Consider the following 26,388-nt stretch of genomic DNA (forward strand, 5'->3'; position numbering starts at 1 on the left):
ACCGCTGTAATCTGACTTTGTATGTAGGCTTAATACCATCTTTCCCATAACGCTCCACTATCTGCTCTGGCGCTTTGGTTCCTATCCCATGCAACTCTAGTTTAAAGTCCCACGCACCACGAGCAAACCTTCCACATGGATATTAATTACCCTCCAGTTCAGGTGCAACCCGACCCACCAGTACAAGTCCCACCTTCCATCAAAGTTAGCATAAAGATCATGAAGCCCGCCTCCTGCACCATCTCCTTAGCCAAATGTTAAATGGTATTTTCTTCCTATTCTGGCCTCACTAACATGGCACATTGGTAGCAGTCCAGAGATCATAACCCTGGAGGTCCTGTCCTTTAACTTAGCATCTAACTCACTTTGTAGAATGTTGTCACACTTCCTACCCAGGTCGTTGTTACCGACGTGGATCACTATCTCTGGGTGCCTACCCTCCCACTTAAGAATGCTATGGACTCTATCTGAGATGTCCTTGACCTTGGCACCTTGAAGGCAACATACCATCCAGGGATCTCATTCTTGTCCACAGAACCTCCTATCTGTTCTCCTAACCATTGAATACCCTATCACTATAGCTTGCCTCTTTTCCCCCTTCCCTTCTGAGCCACAGAGGCAGATTCAGTGCCAGAGACCTGACCACTGTGATTTTCCTCTGCTAAGTCATTACCTCTCCTCCAACAGTATCCAAAGTGGTATACCTGTTATGAAGGGGAATGGCCACAGGTGTACTCTGCATTTGTTATCACCTGTCCTCCTCCGACGGTCCCTCAGTTACATGTACCCTGCCTCTCTGTATGACCTGACAATCAACCCCCAATCCTCCCAAGTGATCCAGAGTTCATCCAGCTCCAGCTCCAATTCCTTAATACCGTCTGTAAGAAGCTACAGCTGGATGCACTTCTTGCAGTTGTGGTAATCAGGGACTCTGGCGGCCTCCCTGCCTTCCCACATCTGACAAGAGGAGCATTTCACTATCCTGCCTGGCATCCCCACTGCTCTAACAAGAAAGAAAGTAAAAGAAGGAAAGAAGGAAATAAAGAATCAATCTACCTATAGCCTCCGCCTCTCTTCGCTGAAGCCTCAGTGAGCCAAAGCCTGAACCTTCCACTCTAGCATTGGCCCACTCACACAATAGCCACTCCTCCTCAGGGGAAAAATAGCTCATGTCGCCCTTCTTGCCTTCTCTCCTGTGACTGTGGTTTAGACTCTTTCTCTCCTCATATTCCTCGTTCTGAGCAAGACGTTCCCACCCCTCCACCTGCCACCCCACCATATCTCTTTCCTTAAACATTCAAGGTCTTCTGGTCATTCCTATGAATTGAAAAGCACAGCACTAACCCAGTGTTGTTGAAATTTTTGAATAATTGTTGAAAACAGTTTTGGTGAAGTTTTGTCAAAGTGTCCAAAATAATGTTCTTGTGTGTGTTCAGAAGTTCCTTCTACAGCTTGAAGGGCACCAAAAGTTCATTGACATCTGTGCTATTCTTCCCAATCTGTTGCTGTCAGGACAAAGTATTGAAGCCACAAAGTATCATCTTCAATGTGTACTAACAGACAACTTCAGTGGATTGATAATGTAAAATATTTCTGAAAACAACTCACATGTATACAAAAGCCCCAGGCTTCCTGTGGGACCCTCACTGGGGTAATTCCAACTGCAGTGCGGCCTCATGAGCACCAGCCTCCTGCAGAGTCACGGCAGTCGCTGGGAAATGTTTTTGCCCAACCTGCCGCAGGTTGGAGCTGGCCCTGAATAAACAGCTGATTCATCTCAGCGGTGAGGAGGGTTTCCAAGCAATCAGATAGGTTTCAGGTATCTTGTTAATTATTTGAGTTAACTACAATTTATTTAATTGATAATTTAAAAATTCATGTGCTTTTGTTTCTTTTTGTCTTTATGTTTTAGGTGCTGTAGTTATCTTAAATTGTTTTAACCAAACAAAATTTAAGCATTGATATTAAAGCCCGCTGGTTATTCAGCTCATGCAGAACTTGTCTGAAGCATTGCCTCTGAACTACATTGGGAAGAACTGGACATTGTTGGCAAGGCCAGTGTTAATTGACTTTAAGAATATGGGAGTGAGCCACCTTCTTGAACCAGTGTGGGTATTTGAGTTGCATAGTACCATTGTTGATGTTGATTCCTTATCAGTGAAGGAGTGGTAATACACTTTCTATACACTTGCTTCCCTTGTCCTTGACACTATATATCCATGTATTCTTGGAATTTAGAAGAAAGAGGACTGAATTGAAATTGAAATGTTTCCGATCCTAAGGGGATGTGAGAAAGTAGATGTCGTGGTGTTGCCACTTAAGGAATGTCTTTAAAGTTTGAACTTACTTCTAAGATATAGTGATGGTTATTTGAAACTGAACTATTTAGGAGTTCCTTCTCCAAGCACATGGTGAATTTCTACACATTTCTACCCCAGAGGATACGGAGTTCTGGTTGACTGAATGTATTTAAAGAGGTGGTAGGTACGTGTTTTAAAGGATTGGGGGATTGAAAGCTGTGAGGAAGTGAGGTTCAGGGCCAACGATCTATGATCATTATGAATAACAGGGCAGGCTTGAGGAGCCAGGTGACCTACTCCTGCACCTTGACTGTAACTTGGCAAGTTACTGCCGCACTGCAGCCACTGAGTTCCAGTTATGGACAGAATTAACGTTTTGAATTGTGGGTTGGATGCCATCAAGCAGGCTGAAATTGTCCTGGATGGTGTTGAATTTCATTGAGTTTTGTTGAAACTGCTCTCATTCAAGCAAGTAGTGAGTATTCACTGACACTCCTGACTTGTGTTTTATGGATTGTGTAAAGGATTCAGACAATCTGGAGGTAAATCGCTTGCTGGCAAACACTGAGATCCAAACTTTTGTTTGCAGCCACAGTTGGTTCTGTGGTTGGCTCAGTTACATTTTTATTCAGGAATGTACCCAGTTAGAATATGGAAGCATAGTGGGAACCTGATGATACTAATGCCACAGCAAGTCAAGGAGAGAGAGTTAAGGCATTCTCCAACTGGACATGGACATTGTGGCCTGAATGTTACATGTCACTTATCATTTTCCTGATCTAAGGAATGACCTTGTGAAAATAGGCATGTTCCGCTTCACTATTTAAGCTGATACAGATGGACTGAATATCTTCTCGTCTGACTGTTTAAAGGAGGCAGGTTCACTGATGATTCAAATGAAGATAGTTGGGCCTCGAAGATCACTGCCCTGGGAATGAGATGATTGACCTCTCATCACAACTGTCTTCCACTGTGCAGTGCAAGATTCTAACTTTGCGAACCATGATCTACCTCTACCTCTTTCATATCCAAAATGCTTCAGGATTGGGATCCCTCCTAAAATGGTGCCCGTTCTTTCCGCAATTCTTTGTTTGAATGCCCCATTCTTACCTGCTGCCCCACCACAGCTTTGAGACTGCCCTTAGCAAACTTGCACATTACAATTAATTAACTATAGTTTCAGCCTATCCTATTAAACACTCAGTCGTAACTACTTTTCCTGTGTTGCCAATTTTTATTGTACATATGGTTTGGACCGTTTGTTATTTACGTTAGGGGTGTTATGTAAGTTCAAATTGTTATAGTATAACTTACCAATTGAACATCAGCTGGGGGAATTTGTTGACATTAAAGTTTAGTGCTGATTCAGTTTGAATAAGAAAAATGATTAATCTCTTTAGTTATATTTTAAGAACTATTTATCTAAGACTGACGTCAGAATGACAAAGTTTGAAGATAACTCCCTGTCAGCAAGGGCAAAACATTGAATTCAACAAATTAAAAAGAAGGGATGTCTTTCCTGTACTCTGACTCATTGTTATTTGAGATTCCATTTGCCTGCATCGGACTTCTGCGAGTTGGCCTATCAAGCACTGGTCTGGGTGTCCAGAATCAGGTTTAATTTCACTGGCAAATGTGAAATTTGTTGTTTTGTGGCAGCAATATGTTGCAATACATAATAATTTAAGAAACTAAAAATTACAATAAGAAATATATTTAAAATAAATGAACTGGTGGTACAAAAAGAGAGCCATATAAAATATTGAGGTAGTGTTCATGGGTTCATTGACCATTCAGAAATCTGATGGCAGAGTAGAAGAGCTGTTCCTAAAGTGGTGTCTCTCTCTCTCTCTCTCTCTCTCTCTCTCTCTCTCTCTCTCTCTCTCTCTCTCTCTCTTCTCTTCTCTTCTCTTCTCTTCTCTTCTCCTCTTCTCTTCTCTTCTCTTCTCTTCTCTTCTCTTCTCTTCTCTTCTCTTCTCTTCTCTTCTCTTCTCTTCTCTTCTCTTCTCTTCTCTTCTCTTCTCCTCTCTTCTCCTCTCTTCTCCTCTCTTCTCCTCTCTTCTCCTCTCTTCTCCTCTCTTCCCCTCTCTTCTCCTCTCCTCTCTCTTCTCTCTTCTCTCCCTCTCTCTCCAGGCTCCTGTACCTCTCCCTTGATGGCAGAAATGAGAGGAGGGTCATCTTGCATGATGTGGGTCCTTAATGATGGATGCCACTTTTTTGGTGTATCACCTTTTGAAGATGTCCTCGATGCTGGGAAGGCTAGTGACCATGGTGTAGTTGGCTGAGTTCACAACTCTCTGCAGTCCTTTTCTGATCCTGTGCAATGGCCCCTCCGTACCAGATGGTGGTGCAACCATTCAGAATGCTCTCCACAGTACATCTGTAGAAGTTCTCAGACTCCTGAGGAAATATAGCCGCTGTCGTTCTTTCTTTGTAATTGCATCAGTATAGTGGAGTCAGGATAGATCTTCGGAGATGCTGTCACTCAGGAAGCTGGAACTGCTCATCCTTTCCGCTGATGATCCCTCGATGAGGACTGTCTTGTGCTGCCTCGACTTCCCCTCTTGAAGTCCACCATCAATTCCTTGGCCTCACTAACATTGGTTCTTATTGCGCCACCACTCAGTCAGCTGATCTATCTCACTCCTGAACGCCTCCTCTTCACCATTTGAAGTTCTGCCAACAACAGTTGTGTCTTTGACAAATGGGGAAGTCAAGGATTCAGTTTCAGGGTGAGGTACAGAAGCCCAGGTTTTGGACCCCGTTGATAAGAACTGAGGATATGATTGCGTTGAACACTGAGTTGTTATCAATAAAACAGCCGCCTAAAATAGGTATTGCTGTTCTCTAGGTGATCCAAGGCCGATTGGAGAGCCAGTGAGATTCCATCTACTGTAGACCTATTGTGACAATAGGCAAATCAGAATCAGAATCAGGTTTATTATCACCGACACGTGACATAAAATTTGTTAACTCAGCAGCAGCAGTTCAATGCAATACATAATCTAGCAGAGAAAATAATAATAATAAATAAAATAAAAATAATAAATAAATCTAATAAATAAATCAAGTAAATCAATTATATATATTGAATAGATTAAAAAACGTGCAAATACAGAAATACTGTATATTTTTTAAAAAGTGAGGTATTGTCCAAAGATTCAATGTCCATTTAGGAATCGGATGGCAGAGGGGAAGAAGCTGTTCCTGAATCGCTGAGTGTGTGCCTTCAGGCTTCTGTACCTCCTACCTGATGGTAACAGTGAGAAAAGGTCTTTAATAATGGATGCTGCCTTTCTGAGACACTGCTCCCTAAAGATGTCCTGGGTATTTTGTAGGCTAGTGTCCAAGATGGAGCTGACTAGATTTACAACCTTCTGCAGCTTCTTTCGGTCCTGTGCAGTAGCCACCCCTCCACACCAGACAGTGATGCAGCCTGTCAGAATGCTCTTCACAGTACAACTATAGAAGTTTTTGAGTGTATTTGTTGACATGCCAAATCTCTTCAAACTCCTAATAAAGTGTAGCTGCTGTCCATACCTTAGACACTCTAGACAGCTCTGAGAAATTGCAGTAGGTCCAGGTCCTTGCTCAGGCAGGAGTTGATTCTGGCCATGACCAATCTCTCAAAGCATTTTAACAGTAGATGTGAGTGCAACTGAGTGATAGTCATTGAGCCAGCTCAGCCTGCTCTCTTCTTGGGCACTGGTATGACTGCCACCCTTTGGAAACAGGTGGGGACCTCCGACTGCGGCAGTGAGATGAAAGATGTCCTTGTACGCTCCCGCCAGTTGAGCGACACAGGTTTTCAATGTCCTACTAGGTTCCACATCAGGCCTGACACCTGCAAGTGTTCACCCTCTTGAAAGATGTTCTGAGAAAGTGATCACAGGGATACCAGATGTTTCAGGGATCTGCACAGGTGTATTTTTTTCTCCCTTTCAAATGTGCATAAAAGGCATTGACCTCATCTGGGAGTGAAGCATCACAGACATTTATGGTGTTCGGTTTCATTTTGTAGGAAGTAACAGCCTGCAGACCCTGCCAGAGCTGATGTGCATCCGATTAATTAGAATAGTTTTATTGCTCTTAAAATAGCCTTCCGTATGTTGTACCTGGGCTTTTTGTATAGTTCCTACTCATCAGTCTTGAATGCCTCAGATCTACCCCTCAGCAGACTCTGAATCTCCTGGTTCAGCCATGGCCTCTGATTTGGGTAGGCCCAGAATCTTCTCAAAGGCACACACTCATCCACACAAGTCTTGAAGTCTGTGACAACTGTAGCGTATTCATTCAGATTCAAAGATGAATCCCTGGATATTGTCCAGTGCACCAACTGAAAGCAGTCCTGTAAGCGCCCCTCTGCCTCCCTTGACCATACCTCCTGGTCCTCTCTGTTAGTGCCGTGGTCTTTGGTAGCTGGGAGGAGGTGTACAGCCAGGTGATCAGACTTTTCAATGGGTGAGCATGGAATGGCAAGGAATGTGTTCTTGATGACAATGTAACAGTGGCAAGTGTGTTGCTGCCTCGGGTTCCACAGGTGGTTTGTTGGTGGCAGTTGTTCAGAGACTTCTAGTTGGCCTGGTTGAAGTCTCATTCAATGATTGGGAAGACATCAGGGTATGTGGTTTCCTGACTGATCACAGAGCTCAGCTCCTCCAGGGCCTACCTGACGCTGGCCTGAGTGGAATGTACGCCACTACCAGGATGATGGCAGGAGACTCCCTCAGCAGATAAAATGGACAACATTTCACTGCCAGAGTGAGATAGGAGACAGAACCACCACGTCAGTGCACCACAATGAATTAATCATGAGACGTACTCCACCTCCTCCATTTTTAAAAGAGTTAGCAGTCCTGTTCTTAGATGTGGGAGAATATTTGTCTGCACCACCTCTTCTGGCAATTCATTCCAGACTCAAACAATCCTCTGGGTGAATAAACACTCTGGAAGTGTTGTCAGAGGAAAGCAGCATCCCTCATCAGGGACCCCCACCACCCAGGCCATGCTCTCTTTTCACTGCTGCCATCAAGAAGAAGGTACAGGAGCCTCAGACTCACACCACCAGGTTCAGGAGCAGTTATTACCCCTCAACCATCAGGCTCCTGAACCAGAGGGGATAAGTTCACTCAACTTCACTTACCTCATCACTAAACTGTTGCCACAACCTATGGACTCACTTTCAAGGACTCTTCATCTCATGTTCTTGATATTTATGGTTATTTATTTAGTATTATTATTATTTCTTATTTTCTTTCTTTTGTATTGACACAGTTTGCTTTCTTTTGCACACTGGTTGTCCACCCTGCTGGTGTGGTCTTTCATTGATTCTATTATGGTTATTGGATTTATTGAGTATGCCCGCAAGAAAGTGCGCCTCTGGGTTGTTACGGTGACGTATACGTACATTGATAATGAATGTAGTTTGAACTTTGAACTCTCCTTTTACACCACCTTTCTCACACTTTAAACCCATAGCTTCTTTTCCTGACACCTCCAACACGAAAAATTGATTTTCACCATCTTCCCTGTTTGTCTCCCCTCACAATTTTCCATACCTCTGTCAGGTTACCCCTCGACCTCCTCCACCCTAGAGAAAAGTCAGTCTATCCCATTTCTCCTTGTACTTCAATTGCTCCAATCCAGGCAACTTCATGCTAATACCTCATCTTCTAGTGCTTCCTCTTGAATATGACCAAAACTGTACAGTTTATTTGTGCTGCCCCACTGCCATCTCCTAGGACCAGCATCAGTTTTGCCGGGGACTCTAGCTCTGCCTCCATTTGCCACAACAACTTGCTTTGAACTGATGCATGGGCGTGAAGCAGGAGGTTCCTGTGTCCAGGCTGCTGACAGCCTGGATTGTAGGTAATACCAACTCCCTCTGGTATGTCAAGTAATGAATGTTACACGTGAGGTATGTACAGCTGGCATCCTAGGTAAAAACATGACTAAATTGTGATCTGTAAGATGCCTATGATTGGAATCTGTTAATATGGGGTGGGGGGAGGCAGCATTTGATAATATAAAGGTCTGTGAGCTCTGGTCTTCTCTTTCATGGGCCCTTAGCTCCCAGTGGATTGATGACCTCCTGTCTCTATTGCCAAAGTCAATGGTATGGTTGGAACTCACCAGTGTTTCTGTAACCCATTGTATCCACTGTACAGGGGATTGGCCTATACAGCCTCACCAGAACCCCGTGTGCCAGCCTTACCCATTTCCACCTCTCATGACCGGACGTACGGTTGGACCTTGAGAGGCTGTGGGCTATGGTGCATCCTGAGAATTGTTTTCTGTGACAATGTAGGGACAATTGTGTATTTATTTACATGAAAGTTGTATTTGTCACTAGAGGAGGGTTTCTTGAAAGTTGTATGGATAGCAGATTGTACATTTACGTTTATTCAAGCGCTGTCAATTGTTTATTTTTCTTCTAGGTTTTATGTGAACTTTTTCAGCGAGGAGGTGATTAACCCAGAAAGGTACGCAGTGACACTGTGTCAGAACATAAGAACGATCAATTAAATATATAATCCTTTTCTCAGAAGGTCATGACCTAAAACTGATTACAGGTACTGAAGTGTTCAATCTTGGTGTTACATTATCCTTTGGGCAAAAATTGTCAAAGCAAGGTCTGGTGGGCCTGGATGTACAAGTATGCTTTATTTGAAGAGCAGAGAATCTCATCTTGAGAATCTTATTATTGGCGTCTCATATAAAAAGGCAAAAAATAAATGCTTTGTCTGTTTCCCTCACGAGGAGATGCACGTTTGGCAGAGAATTTGCAGACAATGAACTTTGAACAAGCAATTGCAACATTCCATTCATTCCCTATCCATTTATCAGATGCTAACAAAAGCTCTGCAAAACACTATTCTTACTTAACAATAGATTTTTATATTTTTACTTTATTCCTACCACCATTTTTAAACGTTGTCTCCTTTCCATGTATGAACTAATTATGGGTGAGGAAGGCGATTCTGCCCATTTTAATTCATCCATTTGAAATAACCCATAGGGCTTATCATGGTAACACCTATTTGGAAAATGATTGCATCCGCCCTCTGTGGGTCTAAATCCAATGTATCTCTACTTGGAATGTCACTCAAAGAAATCAAGGAAAATAAAAAGCAACGCACACAAATCGCTGGAGGAACCCTACAGGCCAGGCAGCATCCAAAGAAAAGAGTGCAGTTGACATTTCACGCTGAGACCCTTTAGCAGGAGTGGGGAGAAAAAAAAGGAAAATTACTACAACATGGAACAGAAACTCTTCCTACTGTTTGACTCTTTCCAAGTTATATACTGTATGTCTACTTCCTCTCTGCATGTAGCACTGTCCACCAACACTCCAATGTAAATTATATCAAGATGTTATAACTCGCCATACTTTCTAATGAATTTTAAGCACAATGAAGAACAATCAATATGAAGAAGTTTGAATTTATATGTTGTGTTTTTGTAGGACTATTCCTCTGGCAATTGTCTTCACCCTGATTCTTATTACGGTATTGTATCTGCTTGTAAATGTGGCTTACTACACCGTGTTGACAGCAGATGAGGTGTTGGCCTCTGGTGCAGTAGCTGTGGTAGGTAACTGTTAACACCAGAATCTGTTTCTCTTCTACTGTTCTGTTCATTCAGTTGTTGATTGTGAAGTTTAACCAAGCTTGTTTAGATGCATGTTTGTCAGAAATATAGCTCTCAGACCCTCCAGTGCTATCTGAGTGGAGTCTGTACGTTCTCTCTGTGACTGTGTAGATTTCCTCAGGGTGCTCTTGTTTCCTCCCAAATTCCAAAGACACGTTACTTGATAGATCAATTGGCTACTGCAAATCATCTTGAATGTGTAGGTGAGTGATAGAATCTAGAGGGAGTTGGTAAGAACCTGGGTATAATATATATAAAGAAACTGGGATTAATGTAGAATTTGCGTAAAAGGGTATGATGGTTGGTGCGGATTTGATAGATCGAAGGGCCTGTTTCTAGGCAGTCTCTCTCTTTGACACCATGACTCCACATGAACACAACAGCATTCTGTCTGGCCCCATTCTACCAAGAGCTCTTTTTAAGAAATAGCCTAGAAACAATTTATTGTGTCCTTCTTTAGTGACGCTGAAATTAAATGACAGGCCTACGTCTATTTGAGCCTGGTTTCATCTGCTTTACCTTCCACTATTGCTGTAGTGGGATTCTCGGGGCAAGGGAGGTCTTAGACACAGGACCTTCCATTACAGAGAGTTCAGATCCTGTCCTGCCCAGTCTAACATAGGTTCTGAAATTGTGGGCCAATTTTATTTCTGCTATATCTTAGTCCAACCTTGTTTATATCTTCTTCTACTGTTGTCCCACCAGAATGGAAGTGGGAGCACAACAAGAACAAGGAATTTCCAGCCAATGAGTCTCTAAAAAGAATATCAAATGGACATGAATAGAAAAGGGAAACATGATCAGCAACATTATCTTAGCCAATCACAGTAGCCCTTTCCATGCCCTTTAGTTGTCAGGCTCTGGACATTTACGACCTTTCCACTCTCCTGCCCTGTTGTTAATGGGAGAACCATCAGCAGCCTCAGCCTAACTTTTTTGCGTCTCCACTCCTTAACTCCTCTACACCCACAAGAAAGCTGTTGGCCAAAATGAACTGGGTGAATCAGATTTGGGATGTTTCCATTCTCACACGTAGGTCTTCATAAAGAGAAGATTCAGCAAGATTTAGAGTTTTGTATTGAACACCTACCTTGAACCAAACCATCCTTTCATGAGGTTGGATTGTTCACCAATATTTCAGTGTAATATATATTGAGAGTGGAAACTGTTTGCAAATAACGATACTTTTCCTTCAATTAGACTTTTGCAGATCGGACTCTGAGTGGTTTTTCCTCAGTCATTCAAATTCTTGTGTCACTATCATGTCTTGGAGCTATAACTGCAGGACTGTTTTCTGCTTCCAGGTAGGTTTGGGGACATCTTTTTGACTGAGTGTGAATGTGACATAAGAAAGTGCTCACTTTAACCCTTTGACTCCATCACTTAAACAATTTGTTGCAAATACCAGTGTGGGTTTAGCATTGCTAAGAAAGGAAAATACAGAGGATCCTTTTTGACTTTAATGTTTAAGAAGGTAGAGAATAGAGGTTCTGTAATTATATCTGCCGCATTAAATTTATACAATTGTTTAATTATATTTCAAATAATCCGCTTCAAATGTTATGGTCTGTTGCTTGGTGAAGGAATGCTTATTTGTCCAGTAGGTATAGATGCAAAGGATAAACACAAGTGTTTGTGTCAACCAGCCAACTTAATTATTGTGACAATGATTTCTGGACAGTGTTGTATTCACAGTTCATATGCATACAATCTCATACTTTATAGAGAGTTATTGTTGTCTGAGCATCAAAGAACTACTTAAACGACCATTGCTGTGGAAACCAGGAGCTGACACTGAAAGATGGCTGCAGCTGTTAAACTGTTGAATTAGTGATCCACTGAACGGAGGTTTCAGAGACATGGGTTCACAGAATAGTACAGCACAGTATAGGCCCTTTGGCCTACAATGTTGTCCCGACCCTTAAACCCTGCCTCCCATATACCTGTCTAGTAGTCTCTTAAATTTCACTAGTGTATCTGCCTCCACCACTGACTCAGGCAGTGCATTCCACGCACCAACCACTCTCTGAGTGAAAAACCTTCCTCTAATATCCCCCTCGAACTTCCCTCCCCTTACCTTAAAGCCATGTCCTCTTGTACTGAGCAGTGGTGCCCTGGGGAAGAGGCACTGGCTGTCCACTCTATCTATGCCTCTTAATATCTTGTATACCTCTATCATGTCTCCTCTCATCCTCCTTCTCTCCAAAGAGTAAAGCCCTAGCTCCCTAATCTCTGATCATGATGCATACTCTCTAAACCAGGCAGCATCTTGGTAAATCTCCTCTGTACCCTTTCCAATGCTTCCACATCCTTCCTATAGTGAGGCGACCAGAACTGGACACAGTACTCCAAGTGTGTCCTAACCAGAGTTTTATAGAGCTGTATGAAACCCACATGGACATTTAAATTTAACCTGAAGGAAATTCTGAAAAGCCATCCATGAAAACTGACAAATTCTTCTCCAAACTCAGCTGATTCACTAATGTCCTTTAGGGAAGAAAATCTCCTCTAACTGTGACTCTGTACCACAGAAATATCATTGGCTTTTCAACTAGCCTCAAAAATTACCTGACGTGCTAGCCAATACAAGGGAAATGGGGCTGGAGGCCCTGCTAGAGACACCAACTTGTGAATAACAGCTACAGATATATTGTGGCATGTTCTTGATAATATGTACTTGTTCTGTCCTTCAAAGAGTATTCTTTGTGGCTTCAAGAGAAAACCAATGGCCAACAATCTTCTCCATGATCCACATCCAGCACCACACCCCACTTCCAGCTGTAATTCTGATAGTAAGTACAAACTGCAGATGACGTCTGTGTTTCTCTCACCAATGTCTAATAAATGTACTTATAAAAATACTGTATTCTGCAACAAATGGTGTTTACATTTGCTTTACTGTAGGTAAGATCACTGGAACAGACTTCCAGAATTTGTAACATCTTTTCCTGGTCACAACTGATTTGCTGCCAAAATGTTACCATAAATGTGTTTTCTATTTCATGTCAAATCCCCTGTGAGAACTGGACATTTTGAAGTTTTTCATTAGTGATGTACATCGCTTAAGAAGTTGCACATATCAGTGGGATCCAGGCAGCCCAGAGATATCCATACTCCCTTGATCTGCACTAAATATTGGGAGAGCGATGTTACAATTCAGATAAACCAATATTGCATCATGAAAAACAAAGACATCATTGTGTGGTCCCTGCATGGGATCTGATTATTAATCCTTTTGAAAACTGGACAGTATGTGTACTGTACCGCACCACAATATTATTCACATCTGAGTTACAGCCTCTCTTCTGGAAAAGCATCAAACATTTCTATTTAAGAACTAAAACTCATTCTTGTGCATGGTTCAACAGTTTCAGATTAATCCAGAAAACACCTTCAGCTGACCATCTCCAGACATAAGAATGGGTAGCACACATTTAATAACTCTCTCTATTGAAAATGATATTCATTATTTTTTTCTCACAGGATTGATTTAATTTTATGTGAACATTATCTTTCAGATACATGTGGTACTTGTAACTTAACTATTGAGTGTAGTTACTGCAAATCACTGTAAATTATCTCTGTCTTTCTCAGTATCCACTGGTCATCCTGATGATTTTCATTGGTGATCTGTATGGTTTGCTGAATTTAAACAGCTTTCCGCGTTGGCTGTTTATGGGATTGGTCACCCTTGGACTCATCCGGCACCGTTATAAACAGCCTGATCTCTACCGTCCATTCAAGGTAGAGTATAATACTCCAGCCCACAACTAGCTCATTTTGTGAGACTACTTTTAGAACAGCAGGGGACATTGTGAAGGCTTGTCATCCATTCAGTCCCTCATGATTTGGCTACTGGTAGACCTGATCTCTACTAAGACCTTCAGTTTTCAACCACTTGTGCCCTCTTGAAGAAATTCACTTCATCTCCTGGTAATGGAGTACCATCTTCCTGCAGTGCCAATGAAGATCCCTCCCTAATTAAAAATCTCAGGGAGATGCCATCCACCAGCCCTGAACCAGGTAGAGCTGAGGAGGATATGGAGTATTAAACCAATTCTCAGCCTGGCTGAAGTGTCATCGTGCCTTTTCCAATATCACAAAACACTTGGGATGTTGCCTACTCAGCCACAATCACTCAGGCAGCCTACCCTTGAGCATTAAAAATGAGTTGACTTCACCAAACACCACAATCTTTGCCTGCAATACAATCCATCCCCAAATATGGTAAATTTTCACCATATTTGGAGAGTGGATGAAAACAACAGTTATGTACCTTTTGTTGTATACTGTAAAATAGAATTTCCCTTAACCTAAAGCAGCAGACCCTTTAGTGTTACTACCTTGTCAGTTTTCACATCGCCATCAAATGATGAACTCCCAGTGCACACCCTTCCAGTGCAGGAAACCCTTTCTAATGGAACTGGACCAAGCTCTCAACATTGGATGAGGTCATCCCCAGTTCTCTGTACTCATAAATAAAATACAACCCTCATTACTTCGGGATTATGAGGATAGATGCTTGTATATTATTTATAAAACAAACCTCAGAATATGTCATATTAAATCGAAGAGTTGTTAAGGCACAGAAGGTGGTTGCTTGCCCCATCAAGTCTTTACCAGCTCCAGTTGTATTCACATTGTGTATATTTTATATACTGTACTTATGAGTAAAAGGGAAAAGATCCCATGGTAGGCATGTCAAAGACAAGAGGACATAGCTTAAAGGTGAGAAGAAGGTTTAAATTTGATGGGTAACTTTTTATAAGAGAGTAGTCGATCCCTGAAATTCAATGCCAATTTGGAAGGCAGATGTGTTTAAGAGGCATTTAGACCGGCATTTGAACAGGCAAGACAGAGAAGGTTGGGGATCTAATGTGGGCAGTTGGGAATGGTGCGGGTGGGCAAAATGGTCAGCATGGACGGTCCGAGGAAGGAACCATTTCTGTATTTTACGACTATGTTCTGAAGCAGGTAAATAAATGGTACTGATGTTAAAAGTTATGTGAAGATGATCTGATTTTTAAAAATTCTTATCTCCGTAGGTTCCAATTATCATACCTGGAACCTTTAGTGCACTGTGTCTATTCATAGTGGCAACGTCTCTGTACTCTGACCCTCTCAGCACTGGAATTAGCTGTGCTTTAACACTTTCTGGTGTACCTGTCTATTACCTGATGATAAAAAGACAACAGCGACCAGGCTGGTACAGAAAAGCACTTTGTAAGTAACAAGACACAAACTGTGTGATAGGGACTAAAAAAAATGGGGATCCAAAGAACATGATTAACTTAAGGTATTGCAGTAATTCAAAACTATAGCAGAACACTCAGCAGGTTAAGCAGCATCTGTGGAGGCAAAAGGTGTATGTCAACTTTTGGGTCAAGACCCTACATCAGGACTACCGCTCCAACAAGTTCACAACAGTGATTGAGTTGCCTCTGCATATGAGTCCTATAGCTTTCCCGTCTTTCATTTGTGTTGCAAACTCAAAATGCGAATATTTATCGGGTTAGTTATCAATGTCAAATGTCATCAGTGCTTTATGCAACAGCTATTTAATCATTTATCAGCAGTTGTTTGGGGATCTGCATGCACTGTAAATGCATAAGCCCCAAACTTGCTAACCATTTTGGGGAGACTGAATTTGTAAACGTATTTCGTTGCTGGACTCTGCATGGAGTCCAGTGCTGGACCCAGTTTTTCTGAGATTCCCCAGTATCATCTCCACTGATACGAATGAGAATTTATATAGAAATTAATTCTAGAATTAATTTCATGTACAATGAATATTATTAAATGTTTCAGTAACAGGAAAAAATCTAGACTTTTAAGTGTTTGCTTCAATTTTAATAGTTTTTCATTGTTTCTGAATGTAAGTAATGGTTTTAAAATATCAAAATCCTCACACAGTGCCTACAGCTTTTAAAGGTGGGACAAGGATTTTGACAGCTTTTAAAGCTTTAAGCCCCTTTGGTCAATGTCCTTGTAAATAAGCTGGCATGAGTCCTGATGAGAACAAACTGATAGTGAACTTGGTCCTGTGAACCTGGAGAATTCCCAGCACGGCAGTGGGCCAGCAGGATCTGAATCATTCAACTACATTTCACCATTTCCCACAGCGGGTTTTGAACTCGGTTCTGAGATTACTTGTCGAGTGCTACAGTCAGTAAAGTACAAGGTTATCAGGTGAAGAGACAACTGGGCTCATTAATATTCTTTTTGTAAAGAATGACCATTAATGTATTTCTGTTTGTGTCATGTGATGTCTGAGTGCCTCAAACACCCAACATCATTAAAAGTAAATCTGCTTTTACTTTTGCAGATCTCTTCACTGTCAAGCTGCAAATTTTAATGCAAGTAGTGCAACAGGAGATTGTAACCTACTGAAAATTTGCCAGCAAGCACATGAATTTTCTGTGAATTCACAACAGTCATTGCTAAGAGACATTCACAAAGCATATTTCCTGAACTTAGATCTGTATGTGAAAATTCCATTCTCACTAACTGTGTGCGTGAATTCTTATGTAACAGAATCTGTTAAATTTTTTAAAATGCTATTTTAACTATTTTGAATTCTAAATATAAATGAAAACTGCTGGATAAACTGTGTATATCTGTCAGCATTTGAATTTGTAAAAGTAAACAAAATCAACAGAGAGGAATAATGATAAAAGGGAAAAAATAAGATAGTAAGAAACAGTAATTTATTGTGTCTTTTTAAAATTCATATACAGTGCAATGAATTGCTCAGTTGTTTGTGGTACATAATTGATACAACTTGTCCCAAATATAAGGACCCTAATTTGCACAGAGGTTTAAGAGTCCAGGAAAAAAAAACTTTTAAAATGTCTCATTTTGTTTGAAATAGACATTACTGAATAATTTTAAACATGAATCTAAATGACTGAAATCAACGAACACCTAACTACATCTATTGAGATCTGTTGCCACCAAACTAATAAAACTCCTACCTTTCAAGTGGATTGCTTCTTTCTAAATATTTCACAAATGAGGTTTTGAAAAGTTCACAAAGTACTAAAGATTATTGTTTTGCCATCTGCATGAATTCAAGGAAGGGCAATGCAGATAATTTCCAGAACAGTGTAAAATTTTCTGTATTCTGTTCCGCGTACATTTGAGAAATGCCATTAATTACGAATTGTGGATGGATGTGTGTGTGAGTGTGTGTGTGTGTGTGTGTGTGTGTGTGTGTGTGTGTGTGTGTTAAGCTGAAAGTGCTGATTAACAACTATGCACATATTGGTAATGGAGAAACAAAACGTATGGAGTGTGTTGCTAGTCTGTAACAGAGAGGACTCATGTTTACAAAACTGCAAATCTTGCATCTTCATGAAAGGAAGTACAAAAATATGACAATTTAAATGTCTAGAAGAAAGATTTATGATCACCACTGACAACGAGAATCCAATGGCCTTGCTAAAATTTGATTATCTATTAAGTGTGAGCAGAAAGCTTTAGCAGAAGTTTCTCATTTATTATGGGGACTTTCAGGTCTGTTGGCTTCTGTTGCTTAACCATAGATGGTTATTTGGTTGTCTCGGTGTTCCAGAAACATTTCCCTCATTCAACCACAAGAAACCGCACATCGTCATGACCACTATTCCTGATTTCACACTGTTTGTGGAGAGCGTTTTGCCCATAGATACAGGTGGTCCAAATAATGGATCAATAAATTAAATGTAGACATCTTAATATTCTTCCACAAGCCATTATTTGACCCACCCATATATTTTGTGTAAGTTATTCTCTGATTTCTAGGATGCATTCCTTAATTCTGCTGCAGCTCCCTAGTTCATGAATCTGTTTTGTCTTCTGAATTTAGTTAATTTCTGTAAATTAGAAAGAATGATGCCATCTCTAAGCCCTGAGGCACCCATCCTAACATAATTAAAATGAATAAATCCCTGCTGTTTTCCTACCCTATCCCATGATTTCGAAATGATTGGGGCCGGAAGTGTTTGGATTTTTATTGGATTTTGCAATATATAATGAGATAGCTTGGGATCACTATCACTTGTTGACTATGTGCAACTGGTATTACACTTTATTACACTTGCCCATTACACATATGTACTGTTGCAGCCGTTCAGCGTGTTGGATTTTCATCAGTGACGATCTCGGCAAACTGATCAATGAATTTCTCTGCTGTTTGGTGATCAGCAGGTAGGTTATCACCACAAATCTTTAAAAATGTAATGCCGTGCCTCTTCTTAAATTTCTGTAACCAGCCTGCTGAATATTCGCAGCTGCCTTCAATTTTCAGTTCTTCCTGATAGATGTTTGCTTGACTCATGATCAGCATACTGTTAAGCAGCTTATGTTCTCTCCAGCGCTGACAGATCCTCTCTTTCAATACACAGTTGAGATCCTAATTTTTTGCATTTTTGCAGTGCTTTTCTACTTTTCATTAACATCTGTTCATTACATATGTGAGGTCACTTCTCAGAGGCCTGCACATCCCCTGGGAACCTTCCCAGCACCTTCTGGAATTTTCCATTTGTGATGTCATGTCAGTGCTCAAAAAAATCCAGATTTCAGAGGTATTCAGATTTTGGAATTTCGGATAAAAAGTACTCAGCCTGCAATATGGATGCTGTAAATCAGAAATAAAGTGTTGGAAATGCTCTACAAGGCTGTGTGGGAGGGAGGAAAGGGGTTTGTTTTGCTGGTGTTGTTTTGTTGATTGGTGCGTTCGGTTTCATTGTGTTCTGCTGAGCATCGTGGGCATGCTGTGTTGGCGCCAGAATCTGTGGTGACGCTAATGGGCTGCCCCAGCACATCCTTGGATGTGTTGGTCGTAACACAAAGGACGCATTTTGTTGCATGTGCGATAAATAAAACTGAATCTGAATCAAATCAGGCAACATAGGCGGTGAAAAACCAGAGCCAGTTTCGGTTTTTAAAACCTTTACGTTACAGAGCTTAAATGCAAAGAGAAGGAGAGGAGAAGTAGTAGAGTAGAAGACAGGAAATATCAAATAACGGAGATGCTAAAGAGGTGAGAAAAGAAATGATAGATCTAGCCGAGGCTTTAAAGGGAGTAACAGGACTATTATCTGTATTGGTGAGTCCTATAATGAGTCAAGTTTAAAATCAAAAGGTTTCTCAAACTTCGCTCAAGCCTCTGGTAAAGGGAGTGTTGGGTCAGTGGCCAGAAGCAAACATACAGCTCAAGGCATATTGAAGAGCTGCATTAAGAGCATGTACAGGTGATAGTTTATCTCTGTGTGCATTCAAAGACCATAAGACCTAGGAACTGAATTAGGACTTTGGTCCATTGAGTCTGCTCTGCTCTTCCATTATGGCTGAAATATTGTCCCTCTCAACCCCATTCTCCTGCCTTCTCCCTGTAATCTTTGACTAACTAATCAAGAACCTATCAACTTCTGGTTAAGTATACCCAGTGACTTGGACTGTGCAGCCATCTGTGGCAATAAATTCCATAGATTTACCATCCTCTAGCTAAAGGAATTCCTTCCCAACTCTGTTCTAAATGGACGTCCCTCTATTCTGAGACTGTGTCCTCTGGTCCTAAAGGTCCCCTCTCCACGTACACTCTACCTAGGCCTTTCAATATTAAATAGGTTTCAGTGAGATACCCCTCATTTTTCTGAACCTGAGTGAATTCAGGCCCAGGGCCATCAAACACTCCTCATACATTAACTTTTTCATTCCCGGAACCATTCTTGTGGATCTCCTCTGGACCCACTCCAGCACCAGCACATCCTTTCTTAGATAAGGGGCTCAAAACTGCTCACAATACTCCAAGTGCAGTCTAACAGATGCCCTATAAAGTCTCCGCATTGCATTCGTGCTCTTATATTCTAGTCCTCTCAAAACGAATACTAACATTGCATTTGCCTTCCTTACCACTGGCAACCTGGAAGTTAACCTCTAGAGAATATTGCAAAAGGACTCCCAAGCCCCTTTGGACCTCTGAATGTTGAATTTTCTCCCCATTGTGAAAATAGCCTACACCTTTATTCCTTCTACAGACTGTGTGACCATGCACTTCCTTACACTATATTCCATTTGCGACTTCTTTGCCCATTCTCCTGAATTGTCTGTCCTTCAGCAGACTCACTGCTTCCTCAACACTGCCTACCCCTCCACCTATCTTCGTGTTGTCCGCAAACTTGGCCACAAAGACATCAGTTCAGTCATCCAAGTCATTGGCATATAATCGGAAAAGAAAAAAATCCCAACACCAGGCCCCTGTGGAACACCACTAGTCGCTGCTGGCCAAACAGAAAAGCCCCCTTTTATTCCCATTCGTTGCCTCCCGTCAGTCAGCCAGTCTTGTAATATCACAGGAACTAACTGTGTTAAGCAGCTTCATGTGTAGCACCTTTTCAAAGGCTTTCTGAAAATCCAAGAAAACAACAATCACTGACTCTCCTTATCTATCCTGCCTTTTATTTCCTCAAAGAATTGGAACAGATTTGACAGGCAACTGAGATGAGAGGCCAAGGCAAGTTTGGAAAGGACCCAGATGCTGGAATATCTGAGACTAGAATTGAGACACGATTTCAAGTCTGAGACGAGACCAGGGTTCTTGAGTAGGCGCTAGATGAGAACCTGATGAGAGTAGATGAGAATCCAAACGGGACAGAAATCCTAAATTCAATCGCAGACTGAACCAAAGTTGAGCTGAGGGTTGAGCACCGAACCTGAGTTCAGGTGTTCTATAAATATCCAAATCTTGCCACCAAAACATGGCCACCATTTTCACAGAGTGGACCTGAATCTTCAAAGGGACCACACCAGTTATCCATACTCTAGAGAATCAGAACATCTAATCCCCAGAGGCTGGCATGGTCAGGTGTGTACCATAACAGCAAGATGTCCTCTAGAAAAACATGCTGACTATGGCCTATTTTATCATGTATCTCCAAGTATCCTAGAACCTCATCCTTGGTAGTGGAAAACATCTTCCCAACCAGCGAAATCAGGCTAACTGGTCTATAATTCCTTTTCTTCTGCCTCTGTCCCTTCTTAGACAATGGCACAATTAATGCACACATTTGGGAAAGGGTAATGTGTGCAGGGATTGGGAATGATGGGATGACCTGAGAGGAGATAAGAGATGATGGGGATTTCTGAGAGGGGATGATTAGGAGGGGGAATGATTTGGTGGGAGAACATAAGGAATGATCAGGAGAAGTTCTGATTGAGGGAGATAGTAAAGGGATAGAGATAGGAATGACTGAATATGAAGTCATCAGGGGAGATGCTAATGTGTGATCAGGATAGGTAGCTGGGGGTGATTGGAGGAGGAGATGGAGTTGATTAGGATAGGATATTACAGTCATGGATCTATACAGGATGGAAACAAGCCATCTGACCCTATTGACTCCAAGCTAATGAACATGTAACCATCTTTACTAAGTCCATTTTCCTCTTACGGATATGGTCCAAATGCAGAGTGAGAGACACTGAAGCAGGTCGATAGATCACAGACTTAATGCAAACAGTGTTAAAGGGAAAAGTGAACAATGAACGCTAGGCCAAACAGGGCCATTAACTAAAACTCTCAAATGGAAAACGAAGCCTACACTGCGGCTGTAAAGAGCAACTAAGAATAAAATGAATACCGCTAGTCTTCAGTTGACTCAACAGTCCAATTTCTCAGGCAGGGCGGCGAAGCGCAGCTATGTCCAAGTCCTGACAAATACTACGACAGAATGAATGGAGTTAAATACTATCACAATGAAATAATAATTAGCTGACACGTGCATATTCACGAGTGCAATTGCTGAATCTGACGTGCTGCCAAATCCGTGATTGTGATACTTACATCCACATCGACACCTCCCACTCCTGCCCACAACCAATTCTCCTGAGACCTACCCACATCAGAGAAATTTAGCAGAGGCCAATTGATGGACTAACCTGAACTTCTTTGGGATGTGTGAGGAAACAGGGACATCTGGAGATACTTTGTTGATCCCAAAGGAAATTATAGTGTCACAGTAGCATTACAAATGCAAGAAATATTAATATTATGAGAGAAGTAGAAAGACTAAAAAATAAGCCACCACAAACAGTCTAACAGGAGGGAGTCATCACTTCCTCTAATGGGGGAAGAGCTATTCAGTCCATCTTGGAATTGCGGGCTCTCTGACCGCTGAAGCAGGAGAAAGCTAGGAGAGTAGTTTATGGGACTTTCTGCCTTCCTCCATACTACAGGGCGCCTATTGTATGGCTTTGATTTTTCGCAATACCATCATTCATTCCCCTTCATAGGCCAGAATTTTCCAGGAACCTGCACTTCTCCAAGTAAGGTTTCAGTGGTGGCCTATTTTCAACTTATTTTTCTGTCTTCTGTAAACATCCTCCCAAGAGAGAGCTTGGAATAGTGTGCCTGCTCGTCTGACGTCTGGTGTTCAGACAGCTAATGTAGCCAGTTGAGAGTAACATTGGCTTCACTGCACGAGATGTTGGCCTGGCAGTATTGAGTCAGTTGTCCTTCCGAAATGGACACTTTGCGTATTTTAGAAGGCAGACAAGACGTGCTGGCACTGGAGAAGGTCCAGAGGAGGTTCACAAAGATGATCGTAGGAATGAAAGGGTTAACATTTGAGGAGCATTTGATGGCTCTGGACCTGTACTCACTGGAGTTTACAAGAGGGGATCTTGTTGAAACCTATCGAATACTGAAAGACCTAGACAGAGTGGATGTGGTGAGGCAGCTTCCTATAGCGAGGGAGTCTAGGACCAGAGGACACAGACTCGGTATAGAGAGGGAGATCCATTTTGAACAGTGATGAGAAGGAATTTCTTTAGCCAGAGGATGGTGAATCTGTGGAATTCATTGCCACTGATGGTTGTGGAGGCCAAGTCACTGAGTATATTTAAAGTGGAGTTTGATAGGTTCTTGGTTAGTCAGGGCATTAAAGGTAACGGGGAGAAGGCAGGAAATGGAGTTGAAGGAGATAGTATATCAGCCATGATTGAATGGTGGAGAGATTCGATAGACCGAATGGCCCAATTCTGCTCCTAGTCTCCGCAAGGATCATAAGACACCAGGAAAATACCACAGCCTTCTCCACGAAATAATTGGTCTTTAAAGAGTTAAGTAACAGAAACATTGGCGTTGGCTTACATTGAGCAGATGGTAAATCTAGCGGAGGGAGGGGGCTCTGCACTCAGAATAGTTAGTACAACTGAAGCTAGTAATCTGATAGGTTAAAGGGTTGCAGTCGAGGCCGATTAAAGTTCGTAACATATTTTTCCCGAGGCATTAAAAAGGTAAGATATGTGGGCCAAGCCGGTGCGTTAGAGTTCGTTTTTGGAAGGTAAATTAGAAACGAGATAAAGAAAAGACTTGGGTGCTTAGCCGGGACGGGGCAGCGAGTCACTGATAGACTGGTGATCAGCAGAACGTGGGAACCTTGCCTTGTCCCGCAGAGTGCCGACTGTTGTAACCGGGACTTTGGAACAGTTAATATTAAAATCATTAGTTAATGAGTGATCCGCTCCGACAGGACACAGGGTAAACGGTGCCCTGGAGCAGGAGCGTGCTAGTCCGGTAAACTAGCGGGAGTCCGGCACCCAACTGTGCACCATTCAGAACTAGGGCTTTCTTCTGGGGCCGGGACACAGTTCTCCCCTATTGATATAATCGATGTTGTCATTTGGTTATAGTGAGTTTCACCTTAACGTTTAATTTCCTGTCCTCTATACCCGCTATTTATCCGTTGGTGTCGTCGCTACTTTAGGAATACGCTGTTCCATTCTAGCCCACACTGGCCTCCCTACAGTGGTGACTGACCTTTTGCAGTTTCCCTTCTCTTACAAACACAAGGGAGAGCCATTCGGCCCTTCTATACTGCTGCTTTCCTCCATTATCCTCCATGCCCCTTGATAACCATGGAAATGTACTGAATGAACTCATGGCCATCTAGGTGGAAACTTCTAATGATTCATCACCCTCAGCAAGAAGACACTTCTAAGTACCTTGCCCATTGGTCTAAACTGGAGTGTACCTGATCTTTACATATATGGCAAACCAGTCATGTGAATCTGGCCGCACTCACTCTAAGACATGTATATTCTTAGGTAAGGAGTTCGAAACTGCACACTGTGGAGCTTTCAGCAGGACTTGATATAGCTATAGTACTCCAATCCTATAATAAAAACCAATGCACCAGTTGTCTTCCTAATCACTAGATATTGGTTTCTGATTACTTTTATACCAGGACACCTGCATCCCTTTTAACAGTGACACCATCCAGACTATATTCTACTTCGTACAAGTGTATAATTTCACATTTTCCCACTTGATATTGCAACCTTGCTCAACTTGCCCGTATCCCTTTGAAGAGCTGATTCAACCTCCTCCCTAAATGTAGACTTGAATAATTTTATATTTTTACCAAGCACAGAACTATGACACTTGGTTCTCTCAGCCGATTTACTAAATGACTGTAATTAGATCATAAACAGTAGAGTGCAGAGTAATGATCCCTGCGTTTCCCCACTATCCAAGTCTGCCGACCAGAGAAAGGTCTGTTTATTGTCACTCTTTTATTTTCTGTCTGGTAACCAATTCAGTAAAATACCCCCTACTTTGTGTGTTCTAAGGAACTCAGCAGGTCAGGGAGCATCTATGGAGAGGAATAAAGAGTCAACATTTCAGGCCAAGGAGCTTCATCAGGACCCTGATGAAGGGTCTTGGCCCGAAATGTTGACTGCTGAGACCAGCCATCATTTGTGGCAGAGGTTTATGCTATAACAGGCTACAAAACGGCCAGGCAGCATCACCAACAACTCCACATCCCTTCCTAATGACCTTAACACATCCTACGCATGTTTTGAACAGAAGAAGATTAGAATATCACCACCCTCCCCGACTGCCTCTAATGCAACCGAACCTATGGTCACCTTTTGCAGATGTAAGATCGGTCTTCCAGGGATTGAACCCATGAAAAACATCTGGTCCGGATGGGGCCAGATGCTCTCCCTGTTTCTATCTGAGCTATCCATCTGCTTTAAGAAGATCACTATCAATCCAGTGCCCAAGACCTTATTGACAAGTGCCCAGTGGCTCTGACATCCATTATTATGGTCTGGTCACGGAGCGCATTAACTTCAGCCTCCCAGACAACTTCAACCCACGATCATTCATCTAGCATTGAAAGATGTCTACAGCAGACTCCATCTCCCCGGTCTTACACTCGTCTCTGGAGCATCTGGACAGTAAAGGCACCTGCATTACATTATTGTTTATTGCCTCTAGCTCTACTTTCAATACTGTAATTCCAAGCAAACGTATCTCAGAACTCAGCACCTCCCTTTGCATCTGGATCCTTGACTTCCTGACCCATAGACTGTAGTTAGTAAGGATTGGCAGCAACATCTCCCCCATGATTATTTCCAACACTGGTGCCTCCCCCCAAAGCTGCAGCTCAGCCCCCTCTACACTCCTCTACACTCTACTCACTCTGCACTCAGGGCTGTGTGGTTAGACTCTGGTCTATCTCACTCTACAGGCTCTCTGATGACACCATTCTAGTGGGTCATATGTCAAGTAACGATGAGTCAGGGTGCAGGAGAGAGATAGAGAGTCTGGTCATGACAACAACCTTCCCCTCAATGTCAGCAAAACGAAAGAGCTGGTCACTCAGGAAGGGGAGCAGTGCACGTGCTCCTGTTTATATCAACTGTGGTGAGATCGTGAGGGTTGAGAGCTTCACATTCTTAGGAGTGAACATCACCTAAAGCCGGTCCTAGTCCAATCACCTGGGTGGCCCTGCCAGGAAAGATCACCAGTGCCTCTAAAGAAATCTGTCATGCCCCTTTCAACATCACCAGCTTTTGTTGATGAACCATAGAAAGTAACCAGAAGCTTCTCGGGTTGGTTTGGTAACGACTCTGCCCGTGACCATAAGAATCTGCAGCTCTGTGAACTCCGCTCAGCGCACCATCAAACCAGCCTCCCTCAATGGACTCCGTTTACACTTCTCACTGCCTCGGTAATGCAGGCGACAAAGACCTCACCCATCCTGAACAATCTCTCTTCTGCCGTCTCCCATGGGGCAGAAGATCCAAAAGCCCAAAAGTCATACCAGGTTCAAGGACTGCATCTAAGACTAGTTCCCTAGCATGATATGTTGGACTATTGACCTCACAATCTACCTGGTTATGACCTTTGCACCTCATTGCTTACCTGCACTTCACTCAGTACTGAACACCTTTTTCCACACTGTTACTGCCCTACAATGTACGACACCAATACACTGTTGCAATGAATTACTCTGTACCGCAGTGCATGTGACAATAATAAACCAATTCACCAATTTAGGAACCTCCTTGTGAATATTTTTATGAAGGTACTCAAAAATCACACGATAATTTGGCATAGTTTAATCATTCTGACACAAGCTATTTTAATTTATTAGCCAAGATGTCA

General features: G+C 42.2%; 2 protein-coding genes across 4 annotated transcripts in view; both read left to right on the top strand.

The window, feature by feature from the left end:
- The window catches only part of LOC140734789 (cystine/glutamate transporter), a 43,396-nt gene extending 26,465 nt beyond the window's left edge, over positions 1-16,931 (top strand). Inside the window, exons 6-12 of the mRNA XM_073059304.1 lie at positions 8,738-8,782; positions 9,766-9,889; positions 11,151-11,254; positions 12,646-12,742; positions 13,545-13,694; positions 14,996-15,173; positions 16,276-16,931. Of these exons, the coding sequence (XP_072915405.1) occupies positions 8,738-8,782; positions 9,766-9,889; positions 11,151-11,254; positions 12,646-12,742; positions 13,545-13,694; positions 14,996-15,173; positions 16,276-16,340 (763 nt within the window). The 3' untranslated portion in view covers positions 16,341-16,931. The remainder of the gene's footprint in view (positions 1-8,737; positions 8,783-9,765; positions 9,890-11,150; positions 11,255-12,645; positions 12,743-13,544; positions 13,695-14,995; positions 15,174-16,275) is intronic.
- A 6,210-nt stretch (positions 16,932-23,141) lies between these two features.
- The window catches only part of LOC140734790 (uncharacterized), a 66,502-nt gene continuing 63,255 nt past the window's right edge, over positions 23,142-26,388 (top strand). For all 3 annotated transcript variants that reach the window (XM_073059305.1, XM_073059307.1, XM_073059306.1), the window contains exon 1: positions 23,142-23,225. The gene's annotated coding sequence lies outside the window, so the exon portion shown is untranslated. The remainder of the gene's footprint in view (positions 23,226-26,388) is intronic.

The sequence above is a fragment of the Hemitrygon akajei genome, chromosome 10 (genome assembly GCF_048418815.1).
Source record: "Hemitrygon akajei chromosome 10, sHemAka1.3, whole genome shotgun sequence".
Taxonomy (NCBI): Eukaryota; Metazoa; Chordata; class Chondrichthyes; order Myliobatiformes; family Dasyatidae; genus Hemitrygon; species Hemitrygon akajei.